Source organism: Metopolophium dirhodum, chromosome 9 (genome assembly GCF_019925205.1).
Source record: "Metopolophium dirhodum isolate CAU chromosome 9, ASM1992520v1, whole genome shotgun sequence".
NCBI classification, from domain to species: domain Eukaryota; kingdom Metazoa; phylum Arthropoda; class Insecta; order Hemiptera; family Aphididae; genus Metopolophium; species Metopolophium dirhodum.
Genome location: NC_083568.1, coordinates 255,985 through 270,714, shown reverse-complemented (window position 1 = coordinate 270,714; position 14,730 = coordinate 255,985). Strand labels below are relative to the sequence as shown.

The 14,730-nt window shown below is 30.0% G+C and overlaps 3 protein-coding genes across 3 annotated transcripts; 2 read left to right on the top strand and 1 right to left on the bottom strand.

The window, feature by feature from the left end:
- Positions 1-201: 201 nt before the first annotated feature.
- Positions 202-1,960, top strand: LOC132952065 (52 kDa repressor of the inhibitor of the protein kinase-like). The gene is made up of 4 exons (XM_061024195.1): positions 202-459; positions 669-820; positions 893-912; positions 1,400-1,960. The coding sequence occupies exons 1-4, from the start codon at positions 347-349 to the stop codon at positions 1,406-1,408; spliced, it is 294 nt and encodes a 97-aa protein (XP_060880178.1). The 5' UTR covers positions 202-346; the 3' UTR covers positions 1,409-1,960.
- A 3,029-nt stretch (positions 1,961-4,989) lies between these two features.
- LOC132952063 (uncharacterized) lies at positions 4,990-10,646 on the bottom strand. The gene is made up of 17 exons (XM_061024193.1): positions 10,392-10,646; positions 10,123-10,326; positions 9,639-9,821; positions 9,333-9,554; positions 8,853-9,264; positions 8,631-8,796; positions 8,444-8,565; positions 8,212-8,357; positions 7,628-7,801; positions 7,351-7,539; positions 6,998-7,291; positions 6,802-6,941; positions 6,489-6,736; positions 6,260-6,422; positions 5,953-6,196; positions 5,651-5,886; positions 4,990-5,583 (listed from the first exon to the last, which is right to left on the bottom strand). Exons 1-17 carry the CDS (start codon positions 10,506-10,508, stop codon positions 5,457-5,459), a joined length of 3,387 nt encoding a protein of 1,128 aa, XP_060880176.1. The 5' UTR covers positions 10,509-10,646; the 3' UTR covers positions 4,990-5,456.
- A 241-nt stretch (positions 10,647-10,887) lies between these two features.
- Positions 10,888-13,039, top strand: LOC132952064 (ubiquitin recognition factor in ER-associated degradation protein 1-like). Its single transcript, XM_061024194.1, has 5 exons — positions 10,888-11,401; positions 11,467-11,581; positions 11,648-11,802; positions 12,100-12,657; positions 12,813-13,039. The coding sequence occupies exons 1-5, from the start codon at positions 11,399-11,401 to the stop codon at positions 12,885-12,887; spliced, it is 906 nt and encodes a 301-aa protein (XP_060880177.1). The 5' UTR covers positions 10,888-11,398; the 3' UTR covers positions 12,888-13,039.
- Positions 13,040-14,730: the final 1,691 nt, after the last annotated feature.

Below are 14,730 nucleotides of genomic sequence, written 5' to 3'. Positions count from 1 at the left end.
TTATCACATAACAAACGGATAAACGATAAGAATTTAAAAGTCACGTGACCCGGTGAATGTTTCGGGCTGTAGCACAGAATAGATTAAATCAGAAGGGACACTTTAAATGTAAACAAAAACGTGGCGGCCATGTTGGCGTTGGCTACTTTATCAATTTAGTGTTATCAGGTAAACAACTGGTATCATAATTCATATTTTTCTTTTTTTTTTTCATTAAAAAACTTAGCAAGAGCATTTGTTACACGTTTTTTATTTATAGTGCGTACTGCCTTTTAACTGTGCTCTTGTGGTCTGTGCCTTTGTCAAAAATATTGTACATTTTGTTATATATCTTCATATTATAACAATGTCGAGCCGAAAGAGTGGGTATTCATTTAAATGTATTGTGAAATCGTGCGGAGAACTTAAAATTCAAAAAGAAAGTGTTAGTTTTTTTTCTTTTCCCAAAGATCCTGCTCGGTAAGTATTTTATATTATAACTTATAATGATGTTAATTATCAAACTATTCGATGGTACTTGTTAAATATATAACATAATATTACACAGTTGCACAATATACCAAATGTTTTAAGTCTAGTAAACTATGTAGTGCACCTACAATATGTAACAAGAACCAAGTCAATTGTGTTTTTTAGTATAAATAAACCATTTTTTATTACACTTTTAGATGTAAAATTTGGTTAGAGCAATGTCAACTGCCAGCTGACATTCTACAACAAAAAAATACTAAATTATGTGGAAAACATTTTGAAAAAAATATGTTTTTAAATTTTTTGGAGAACAGGTTAAAACCAGATGCTATACCTACACTATTTCCAGGTATGTAAGAACTAATATGACATTTAGCAGCAGTAATTTTCTAATCGCCTTTTATTTTTTATTTATATTCAGATGAAAGAGATGGTTGTGATGTAAGTACACCTTTGGAGTTATCATCTAGTGACAAAGTTGGAATCTGTACCTTTATTAGCAGTTGGTAAAGGAATAGCTTCTAATTTAAATGAATTTTTATGTAATGTACCCTTTAAGCACCCATGTTCAAATTTTGATTATGTTTATTTAATTAAGCTATTTGTAAGATTTAGAATATTTTCTTCTGTTAAATTTTTAAATAGAGAGTTAGTATCAGAACGTCAATTTAAAAATAGAAAACTGACAATACTAAAACATTTATAATTAATGATAACATGATGACATAATAATGTAAAATTCATCATATTCTAGACAAATATTGTTTAATTAGTATTTAATATTTATTATTGTTGTTTTTTTTTATTTTTTTTTTTATTTTTACAATTTAGTTATAATTATAATTAAAAAATTTCTTAGTCTAATTTGAGATTACATGTTGTCTAATATTTTAAAAATAATGACTTATTTATTGTTATAATTTTACAGGCACTTTAGACACCAGGATCCCAAATACCTGAAAATAGTATAAAGATACAAATTACAATTAACTATGTCAAAATATACAAGATAGAAATATATCTAAGACACTGCCCATCACTGGCAGTGAAGTGATCTCATTAGTATCATTTAATTATTTTAATATGGCTAGTATATTGGTCACGTATATTAATTTATGTTTTATTTTTCAGAAATATTTCACTGCTGCTTCTGCTTTTCCAACTTCGCCTTTATTCCACGCAAGTGGGGTCTACTACTATTTGTTTTGCTCAATATACCATCATATTCCTGCAATAACCAATCCTCTATATCTTTTTCCTTCAAATTTGAGTTACCTGTCTTGACTTTTATTATTTCTTCATGCCTCAACATGCCTTCTCAATCTATTCTCTAATTTTTAACCCATATTCATATGGTATCTCTCTCCACTATTCAAGCCTGCCTTCAAACACTCGTGTGCTATTAGCTTTTAAAACTACATCAGCTGCATTTAAGCTTATACATAAAATATATATTTGATTTAATAAAATAAAATGTGTATTTTTTCCACCATGTGTTTCAGTACATTATCCTTCCTTAACTGTGTATTTGATCCATAATAGTCTTTTACGGTTGCTAAAATTAAAAATTTTAAATTGTAAGCAAGTACCTAGCAAATAATTTGAATAAAGCTAATTGGATCTATACATTTTTGGAAAAATATTGTAATAAACATTTTGTTTTTCTGGTATGGTGACACTGATTAACCAACGCCAACATGGCCGCCGCGTTTTTGAGTATTCTGTATGTTTACCGTGTTAATTTTTATCAGTGTCCAGGCCCTGGCTGTAGCGCCAGCTTTTATTTTGTGGTTGCGCTAACTATACCAATACCAGTAATAAATCCTTGTGTGTAATAGGGTAATAGACAATAGTTTTTTTTTTTTATTGAACTTTCAGCCCAGCAACTATCATGGCCAATGGCCATTATCTGTTTTTGTTGTTTTGTAGTTGTTGGTGGGGGGGGTGGGGGGTTGAAACACGTTTTTAGGTTTTGCAGAATTTCAAGTTGTGAACCCGTAGGTTTCTACCATGACCGGGTGGGGGATGGCGGCATCTCTCTCCGGACGCCGTGACTTGCCCGAAAAAAATGCCGGAGCTACAACGGTAGGTTTTTTGCACTGTCGCATTCGGCCCGACACCCGGAGTCACCGAATTATTTTTAAACATTCAACAAAGTTATTTTGTAATTTAAAATATAAAATTATATAGATACCTGATATTTAAACAATTAAACGAATAAGAAATCATTTTTTACATGGTAAATCTATATTTAGCGATGAACTTTTTTTGATGCGAAATCATCTAGTTTATTATTAATTACACATGTCGAGAGTCGACCATTTATACCACCAGGGGCGTATTTACGGGGGTGGATATAAGGACAAATCCGCCCCCAAGGCTCTTTAAATACATGAGTATTATTATATTATAATTATTACATCGTAATCTGTAAGCTAAAATTCTTGTCATCCGCCCCCAACAAAAAATATTAAATACGCCACTGTATACCTACCACCAAGCATTTCAGACTATATTATGTAATATCGAAGTCGGGTTTAATCCAGACATCTGACCCATTGTTGTATGACTTAAGACTTAACTCTTTTCAAAATTAATTATAACAAAATAATTATCATCGTTATTTTTCGTTCAAATGACTAATTTCGTCCAAATTCTTATTTAAAAAATCTTTAAGAAAAAATTGTGTTAATATAATATTTTCTAGATTTTTTGGTTATAGTATATTAACTACTTATGAGGAACCTTGTTTTAAATGTTCAATGTATTTTATTTCACAATTATAAATGCAGAGTAATATTTTGTTTTACTAATAATCTTTTTCTGTCGTTATTCGTTATAGATATTTGACAATTTTAATAATTACGTAATGCAGTCGAACATAATATCTATTTGATCATTAAAAATATAGTATAGGGGCTAACATAATATAGTATTTGTTCGGGAAATAACGCAGATTTAACGAGTTGTTTTCCGGAAAATCCATGGTCCGTGAGAGATAGGGCAAAAGGGTTTTCAAAACCTGAATATTTTAAATAAAAAAATTCAGTGGAAAATGTTCGCGTTCGACCACCAGGGGACCGAGAAACGGAAAATTTCCAAATTTGGAAAATCTCACTTACGAGTTATATTCGTTAGGAGACATTTAATAGATATAAGTTAGTCAGATTTCGATGCATTTGCATATTTGTTCTGGAATTATTGACACGATGCTTTTCAAGATACAAAGATACAATTGTTTTTCATTGTTTCAAGGACAAGTACGCACTATACACACTTTTTGGGACTTTTTTAGGCTTTTGATGTTTAAGTGCATTTTTAAACGTTTTTAGGACATTATTTATTTTATTTGGTAATTTATAAATTATATTTCTAGTAATATTTGAAAAAGAACTTTTCTACTTGCGACAGGCACCCTTTTTTTTTTTTTGAAACTTAGTTAAGTACGCTGAAAACGATGGTGAAGTCAACATTTGGCGCACGGACTTAGTTTTGAAGTTATGGCCTAATGAAGTTCACTATTTCAAGATTTTTACGTATTCACGCATTCACTTCGGGTGAACTTAGGTTTTCAAAAATATTGTTTTTAAAGTCCGTTTATTGCCAGCGTGGTTATGTCGTAACTCGTAGTATGGGCAGTGATTACACGTTTTGCGGCACTCGTCGCTGCGCTCCTCTTCGCTAATCTAAAATACCCCTCGACTTGTTATGCAACACCACCTCAAGTAGGTCAAAAGGGTGCCCGGTAAAGTAGAAATATACCATTTCAAAAAAATATAAACATTTAAAAAGTTTAAATACACAAATTATATTAAAACAACATGAGGTAATCTGGTTTTTAAATAAAACGATTCACACATTTTTTGAAAGGGTATGTTTCGGTATTTAAATCAGAGTCTTACTTATAAAGTTATAAATTATTACTAATTTATTTCCTACTCATTCGTTTTTATCGGGATTTTATATAATACAACTTTTAGGTCTTCAAAAAATATTGAAGTAATATGTCATGAAAAAATAAAAAAATAGATCCCAACAATCCCTAGGCTAGTTCTGCCTACTGCATATCTCTAAATATAAATTTATAACCCAGGTTGGTATAGGTTATTTTAATATCAAATTAAAATACACTATTTTCTATACTATTTTTGTAGTGCTTTCTAACAGTGCTGTTAGTCATCAAAGTAGATACCTTTGAAACCTAATGCTGTTAACAATATTTAGTATTTGCATAAAAACACTCACCTATACTCTGTTCGGAATAAGAACTGGTTTTCCATCATCAACCTTGTCATAGTTATAAACATAATGTTATAGTCATAAGCCCGACGAACCTGTTTTGGTCCACCGCAGTAGACATTTCTTATTCCGAACAGAGTATATACTAAAGTGAAAATATAGTATATACCACAATAGTTTTAATAATAACAATGATTCCAGTATATAATTTTTTTAGTGTAAAATATACATAATGTATTAATGTTAGATAAAACTATAAAAGAACAATACTATCAAATATGTAGTACAAAATGTTAGTAACTTTTAGATATATTATTCATTTCAGTACACAGTGCACAATATGAACACCAACAATAATACTAGTATATTACAATAATTCATTTTTCATACTGTGTAAAAGAACATTCTGAAACACTTCTCTAAACGGACTCAACCAACTATTGTTCTTTTTTCAAAACTTGGCTGACATAACTCTATTTAATTGAACACATTGTTTGAGAATTATACCATCAATTGTCTTGTACACAATTGAAAATCATGAAGTTTATTCAGAAGTAATCATGAGTTATTATTGCAATAAGTAATAACATTCAACAGTTAAACTTCATGTTCATAGAAATTATAATCAACAATAGAATAATTCCTCAAGTTTTTCAACAAACAACATAATTTCCTAAAAGTCAAGTGAGACAGGTTATTATTTTTAAATGCATTAATTTAAGAACAAATAATAGCTTTTTCTTGTTTTAATCGCTGATATTTTTAATTTTTTTAATTTTTTTGTTTGACACGACTAATGATTTTCTTTTAACAGGTGTTTTTCCAGTAGGTGTCTTCGGACTAAAATTGTCATCCAAGTGGTTATTTTTAACACTGAAATGTAGAAAATTATATATTAATTAAGGTGAACATAATATAAATATTGTATTTATAAAATTACTTTATCTTGGAAGTATTCATTTTTTGAATAGTTTGCCGAAGTTTATTCCAGTTCTTACGACCCACTTGATTGAATCTGCTGGTAGAGCTTTCTAAAAGCTGTGTGAGTTGATCCCAATCACAACAACGATGTGAGAATTTGTTACCACTAATTATGCACAAAATATTCAACAATTCATTTATGTACCGCTGGCGTCCTGACACATCTGGCTGACTGTCATCCAATAAAGTGAAGAACTAAAAATTGAGAATTTTTTTTTTTTAAATATATTTTATCATGATAATATTATTAATGAATCATACTTTTATAACATAGTCAGACAAATTCTTTTCTATCTCATCAAGCTGAGTGTCATCTTTTAATTGTTCCAAGAGTCTTGTGTTTCGATAAAATGATACTAACATACATACAGCTTGTGATCGTCTAAACCATCTAACTGAGTCGTTAAAGGCGTACGGCAGAATACACTCAATTAAATTAATGTTACGTTTCCATAGAACTTTAGACAGCAATGACTCGAATAAAGATACAGGTAATAAACAGTCTCTATTTGAAGTATATAACAAAAATCAGTTAATTTCAATCCCAATAAAATTTTTAATCAATTACCTTTTAGTAAAGAAATCTTTAAGCGAATCCTCCAAAATGCTGATTACTTTAGATGACTTCTGTTTTTTTGTTGGCAAACCAGAAATTATATGAGCATATGATTTTACAAGGAATGTGCAGCACTGTGTTATGTGTGTACTTATATCCAAAAATACGGGTGTAGCTAATGAAGATACAAAACAGTGTTTTTATATTTCATTTATTAATTTTGAGGCTTATATAGACTTACTTCGTACACCTTTATTCATTAGAACTTTTAAAACCATTGAGATTAATTCATCATCAACCGTTTCTGTGTCATTGATTTTTTTGATTTGACTAATTTTTTTTAATGCTGAACGAACTCGAGTCTCCAGAGGTCGTTGTAGATTATCCTTGATGCAATATTCCAATAATGCAAACAAAGTCGGAATTGTATCCAATATGAGACATAAAGATGGATTATTATCCAAATATATATCCACCAAATCCATAACCCTAATAAATAAATAATTAAATTAAATATTTAAAATTAAATCATTTTTAACCTTGGAAATAAATACCTCAATCTAAAATGAATTTTCTCTTTGATATGTTTAGGGTTTTTGTTTGAATTTTTCTTATAGCTTTTAAATGCCTCTGATAATAAGTCATCCATTATTTTACCATCTTCTTCGGTCATATCATCAATATCAACAGATTCCTAAAAAATGTTTATGTTTTACTTGGTGTACATTGGTATTTAAATAATATATTTACATCATCTGAATGCTGATTGGCAGACATCATTGCTTTGTGTAAAGCTAATTTTAACTGTTCAGTGTTGTCTTGATCGTCGTCACTAGATTGTTCATCAGTTTCCGAGCCATCAGTTTCTTCATCATCTTCATTATCTAAACCATGTCCATTAATTCCGTTGCCATTAACCTTTCTTTCATTATCACCATTTTCTACATCATCATCTTCATCATCATCTTCTTCTTTGTCACTTTCAGACTCATCATCACTATCATCCACTGAATTTGATGCAGTATCATATTGAGGATTTAAAACCTAAACATAAAACGTGAAGTAGGTATATTCAAACACATGAATAATGTTGAACAACATACTTGCAAAATTTGATGAGATGCCTGAGGTGTTAATTCTGAACATAAATGTGAAAAAACACGGGAAATCAATTGCCTTAATAAATAAGACTCTCTAGCTAATAATGACAACATCAGCTCTACTACAACTTCGACCCAATTGAGTTCATTTTCGTTATCATTTGTATGGTGCTCATAACAGTTTTGTAATTCCTTAAAGTATTAAAATTGTAAACTTTATATTCCATAATATCTATAACTAATCATACTAAAACATTTAAACTGCTAAATGTTTCCTTACTTGTAGAGTGTCAATGGCCACCGATGGTTCAACAAACAAATAAATACCCAGTTGCAAAAATAAAGTGTGAAAAACAAAAAGAATTGATTGCTCTTTAGATTTTGTTTCACATTTCTTTAATTTTTTTTCAATGTCTTTGGTTGTTTTGATCATTTTTTTCCAACTGCTCATATCCTATGATACAACAAAGAAAACCATGTATAAATAAATCTCTCTCCTGTGTTAAGAGCTTTAATATTGGAATTAATTGATTTATTATACCAAACTTAAAGTTAAGGATATTATTTGTACACTAGCATTATTTACATTTTCTGAAATATATAGAATTTTTAAATTGTAATATTATTAATACTCATAACTTGTATAAAAATTGAAAAAATGTAAAATCCAACATACAAACACCTATAATGTTCCTAACTTTACTAAGGTTGATAATAGACCAATTCACTTTAATACTTAAGTTAATAACTTAAGATTGGTACTGCCTAATGGAAAGCAATTTTGCACTGTTGTGCATGGGTCAGAGAGAAAAAACAAATAATGCATTGACTTTCTCTTAAATATTTATATCTGTAAGTACATACATCTTTTGAAGTTTTAGGTCGAAGTTGGCGGCCATCTTTCAATAATTCATCAGTATAATGAACAAGTGTAGATAAAGTTATCCGAAGTGTTTCCATATTTGGTTGTTTGTGGCTAAGTGCTTTCAAAAACGAGTCTTTGATAATGGCTACAAAAATGTATTGTATTGAGTAAAGTTTAGTTATTACCACAAATAATTAATTATGTAATATAATTTATAAATGAAAAACTCACCTGCTAACTCATGGCTTATATGATATTTTTCAGTTGCATTTGTGAAAATTGCATGTTCTAACATAAATTTTAATTGTTCTATTTTCCACATAACATCAGTACTAATTTGAAGCCCTAGAAGTCTAAATAATATCAAACATATAAATAATAAAATAAAATAATGAATAGTGACTTTTAAAACATGTACCTAGCAAGAAGTTGAGTTGCGTATCCACGATCTTGAATCTTCCAGAAATGTGCCTTTTCATTGTTTCCTTTTTTTTTCATAAGTATAACTTGATGGCATTGTTTGGCCAAAAGCTTGATGTGCTGTTCATCCATTTTTATCAAACAATTTTGAACAATTTTAATACCTAGGAAATCATAGTTAAGTAAATACTTATTGTGCCTATGGATAAAAATAAAATACCTGTTATTTTTTCTACCATCATATCCCCAGGAGGCAGAATGAATTTCAATAAGACTTTATATGCAATATTGGGTGTGGCAGATGAACTGAGTCGGTCCATTACAGCTGATATGCTTAAACGAGAATAAGATACAAGTGCATCGGCATTTGGACGAGTAAATGATTTTAATAACATATCCATAAACCAATTAGAAAGTATTGAGTGTATACTATCTAGAGAACTATTCTTAACGATATATGTGCACAGTTTCATAGCTGCCATTTGTTGATAGCGATTATGTGGGCCAGTGAAATGTGGCAGAAGTGTTCCCCAAAATGATGAAATAAGTGAATCGCTATTGCTTGCAGATGTTAACGCAATAGCAAAAGCTTCATACACAGGGTGCTCAAGTACTTCCACGGAGGAAATATGCTAGACACACAAGCAATATAATTAGTAACAATACAATAAGACAATATTCAAAAAATAAAAATTCTTACAAATATTAATATTTTTGCAATATCATTCATTGATTCAATACATAAGAGTTCAGTACCAGTCTCCAACACTCTTGGAATAAATGCACCATCGATTAATTTTGGATACCGACTATGCACTTGTATTATGCAATATAATGAATCTAAAGTTTGTTTTGTAATAGGCAATCCAATGTACTTTTTCAAATAAGGCCAAATTATTTCCGAAAACATAACATTGTTGGACTAAAATACAAAACAATATATAATTACAAACAAACCACCATTGTTATTCTTTAATTTTGCATAGCTAAAATAAAAATCACTTACTGAATCAATTCCTTCAGTTAAAAATTTGTACGTCAACAGGGGTAAATAAGACCTTGTTTTCATATTGCCTAAAAGTTCAGCCACAATAGCTTTTTGGGTATCCATCGCTCCAGCACCAAATATTCCACTACGTATCATCGCACCATAACATAACACTTTCCCAGACAAGACATCACCTTCTTCCTGTAAAATGAAAAGGAAATTCAAAACTTATTTAATATTTTAATATCCCAATCAAATATCTCATAAATTGATTTAACACCTAAAGGTTAGGTTAACATAAAAAAAACTAATAACTTTTAGATATCAAACACAGGAACAGTTTTTAAGATGTAAATATTTAGCAGTTATATTTATAGGAATATCGTGTTTTAACTACCTAGTTATAATATTTGTATTGAATAATTAATAAATGAGTTATATTTTAAATCTTAAGTATCACTATTTTCTTTACAAAACTGGCAATGCCGCAACAGGTACTTACAGCTTTTGAATCATATTTAGTCAGCTCCTTATCTACAACGTCCTTAAAATTGTCCAGATTGAACCATGGCTTGTCTGTCAAATTGCTCACAATAACTACCAAAATAGAATAGTAAACGGTTCGGACTTGTGTCTTTGGGGACCCTAATCCACGTACCAATCTCGTTAACACATAAAATACTTCTTTTTGCCGCTGCTCGTCCAACTGAAAACAATAATTACGTACATTTTAAGATTTACCTATTTATTAATAGGCAGGACATGACTTACCGATTCGTTACTGAAGAGCTGCAAATGTTTCACCAGTTGCATGCATAGTTTCGGTTGGCCATTGTGTGGCGCTTTAATGACTTTAGAGAAAAGATCCAAAACAGATTTACTGGCCATGGTTAAAACAGTTCAAATGCAAAGATCAAAACGATTTCATTTCCAAGTTAATAGTTTTAAATTGAACAGTACACCGTAAATTGTGACGATTCAAATTCCGTTCAGAGAGGTCTGGGCCAGAAGACATGTAGAGAAAACACGTGATAATCGTTTGTTTATCGCCGCTTACGTTATCAACGAACGTGGCAAGGGAGAATACAAAATGTTTGGAAATATTTCCTCCGATATCAAAGGACCTATTAACTGTGATAGGGCGTTCATGCTCGTATTAGGACAATAATACAATCTGTTGTTTGGTTCCGCAAAACATATTATTTTGTTCCAATGGTCTTTTGTTCCAAAAAAACATTTGTCCCGAAAAAGTTTACCTGGATAGCCGTGGTTACTATCATCAACAGAGTATTTATAGTTTATGTTAGTCATGGTTACTGGGCCTGTCTGTGAGTAGTACATGACTTTACATGACACGGCCAGTAAACACGGCATGTAAATAAATAAATACTTTATGTGATATTGTGAACCCGGCTTACTATCTTTTGGTTATCATTTTGTGACATTGCATTAAAATTTTTATTTTTAGTATCGTCATTCGTACAGACATAATATTATAAAAACGTTTTTGTTACATTGTTTTTTATGTCTATAGTCATTCCCCCCGCATTCGTACTACATCACAATCACTATAATTCACGATAACTTTTATTGTGTAAAAAAAGATTTTATCGAATAACATTTAAACATTTATACACTTACATACTTATACTTGAACATTCATTTTACTTCATAATTACTTTAATAATTGATGGCTGCTGGTAGTTAGTACTCAAGTGTAACATTCACGGTTGGAAATCGGTATCAATACATCCATACGATTAAACTTTGTAAATACAATGGTAAGAAAGCTGCTCACTTTGGGTCAATGTCTGAACTCGTTTGAACTAATGAAAATATATTTCAGTTTTCCCTGAGTTTATTCAATCATATACTCCAACCGTTCGACGCGATGTACAGATGTTGGTCAGTGTCCATGCTTCCTGGCAGCGAACGAGAAGCCGTTGATAGCGGTGGAAAAAGTAACCCACATTATTCCATATGTGTGTACTGTGTATAACGTTTTTCTTAAAACACAATGGTTTCAGTTATAATGCCTCCATCTGCTCTGGACGCATTGACTCGGTTAAATATCAACTACCCAATGTTGTTCAAGTTATCTAACAAAAGAAGCAACAGACAAACACACTGCGGTGTATTGGAGTTTATCGCAGATGAAGGAAAAATATACATTCCATATTGGGTATTGATTTATCTCATGTTATAACTATCTTAAATTTAGTTGAGATCCCACACTGTTATTTTTTATAAATTCATATTAAATCTACACAGAATAACAAAAGCATATATTCTAATTATTTCAGTATACAGATTAAAACTAAAACTAAATATTTTAAAAATCTATTTAAATAGGTAATCCTATAGAAAACTACATAAGAACTTATCATCTATGTACATTTTAATAAATTTAATATTAGTAAATAGTTTTTATTATTTTTTGTAACTCTCTCATGTGATCCGCCAACTGTATTTTATTTAGATGATGAAAAACCTGTTACTAGATGAAGGAGATATAGTGCAAGTTGAAAGTGTTTCATTAGAAGTAGCTACATTTTCAAAGTTTCAACCTCTAAATTCCGAATTTTTGGATATTACCAACCCAAAGGCTGTTTTAGAAAATTGCTTGCGCAATTTTGCTTGTCTGACTACTGGTGATGTAATAGCCATAAAGTACAACCAAAAAATTTATGAAATGTGTGTGTTGGAAACCAAACCGGGTAACGCTGTTAGTATCATTGAATGTGATATGAATGTTGATTTTGCTCCACCAGTTGGTTATCAAGAGCCTAAGCATGAAAAAAAACTAGCTACAGAAGATATGATGGTTGATCCTGCTGATTTAATGCCAGAACTGTCTGGTTTTATAGCATTCAAAGGTTCAGGCAACAGATTAGATGGTAAAAAAAAGAAAGAAAATACTGACGATCCACTTAATCAAGTTAAAGCAGCATACCAAAGAGGTATTCCAGATTATGAGTATACTTTAGGAACTATACAGTTCTTAAGGAACATCCGTCCAGTTATCAATGACAAAGAGGTAATAATTACTATATCTCAATATGTTAATATCTATAACCTATAATCTATATTTCTTATTGATAAAATAAATCAATTTCCTATTTAATATATTGTTGAACAATTTTATTAATACAAAATTAAAATATAAATATAAATTAATATTTGGCATTTCAGAATGAAAATCAAGATGGATTTAAGCCATTCGCGGGATCTGGATCAGTACTCAAAACAAAAACAAAGAAAAATTAATATAGTTTTCCTTCATTACATGTACAATGTACATATTTGTTTAATATAAGAGAATTTTGTTTTTAAGATAATTCAATTTTTTATTGTAAAAATGTTTTAACTTCATGATTATTTTATAACTAAAAATAAATATTTCATACAATAATTTTAAATTCGAGTATTGATTTTAAATTAAATCACGAGGCTATGCTTATTCTAAATATAATTTTTACAATAAAGAAGGCTCTCGTATAAAAATATGTAATAACAACTTATTTACCATACATTTTATAATGGTTTATTAAGTTTATTTATTTATTTTTACATTATTTGTCAGTACTTGGAAACTACTGAGAAAAATAACTAGTTTGAGAAAAAAATCCCAATTTCTTACAACTGTCAGTACTATTTATTTATTTATAAAAACTATATATTAAACTGGGTTTAAAACCCTTTAGCAAGGTACAAATTAATTGCGTGTACATTTATGTTTAACTTAATAATGATATAATTTAAAACTTAAATAGCTTAAATGTATATAGACAACAAAATTAAAAAAAAATTATGACAATAATAATAGTAAAGAATTAATAAATATAACAATAATAGTAACACTAATAACCAAGAAGTGACTAAATAATTCAAAACATTAATTTAAATAAATAAATTTAAGACCATAAAACATTCTGGTGACATACTAGCGCGACATAGAAAAAAACTCAACATGGACCGTTAAACGGTTCGCCAACGACAGAGCTCTGGGGAAATATGAGGTGGAAGTATAGTCCATAGTCTAAACTAATAAAAACATACATTTGGAGTCAGTCGTCAGTGCCAGATTTAACAGGGCATATGCTGACCAAACCCTTGTCCGCGTCAACCCCTTGACTCAGCTTCTCACAATTATTTTTTTTACTAAGTGCCTACGTCAAGAACGGAACGGAAAATAAATCAATCTAATATTTCCAGGAATACTATGTCATGTACTGATATGTATGCATGTAGATTTGAGATGGATCCAATACCATGTATAATGTTTTTAATGCAGAAAAACATTGTGTTGAGCCCTGAAACCTCTATTATTTTTAGATTCTGAGCGAAGCAATGAATGTATTGATTTTATAATGATGTGTGTTTTATTTTTTTATTTTTTATTTTTGTGTGTCATCATCTTTTAGGACAGTAAAAATGCTTGGATTTTCTTCAACAGTAACTTTTCTGATAGGAAAGTGAATGTAGTTGGTACTTTGGGGGGGTCAATAGTAAACATTTCTCAGTAGTTTTCAAAAGCGGCGTGAAAAACAAAAGAAAAATTAAGGAAAAACGGGAATTTATGCGCAAAATCTGTTTTCGAGAAAATCACACTGCTTTACGGCAAGGTGCTATTGAATCAAAAGTTAAACAATGCTACAGTATGATATAAATGTCGAGTATACACTATTAAAATAGATAATTAAATATTAATAATATAATGAATGCAATGTTTTCGCAAAAAATAAATCAGCCTACTACAGTCTGTAGTACTAATAGTAAAATTAATTACTTTTTAACAGCATTATCAAATAACATGTTACGCATTTACTTTATATTGGCTGACACGCTGAAACATCGTTGAATTCAAATTTAAGACATCCATTAACCCACTCAACGCTTACAACAGAGCGGTACCCACTTTTCCATATTTTATATGCTAATTTAAAATAAAATCTGGAGAAGATTCGTTCGTCGATAAACAAAAGAATATAATATGATAACTAAAAATTAAATTTATTAAGATTGCTGTGGCGTGGAGAATGTGTTCTTTGCTCTACAATGTAGATATGTACAATTTAGATTGATAGTCGATAGACAGATACCAAGTTTG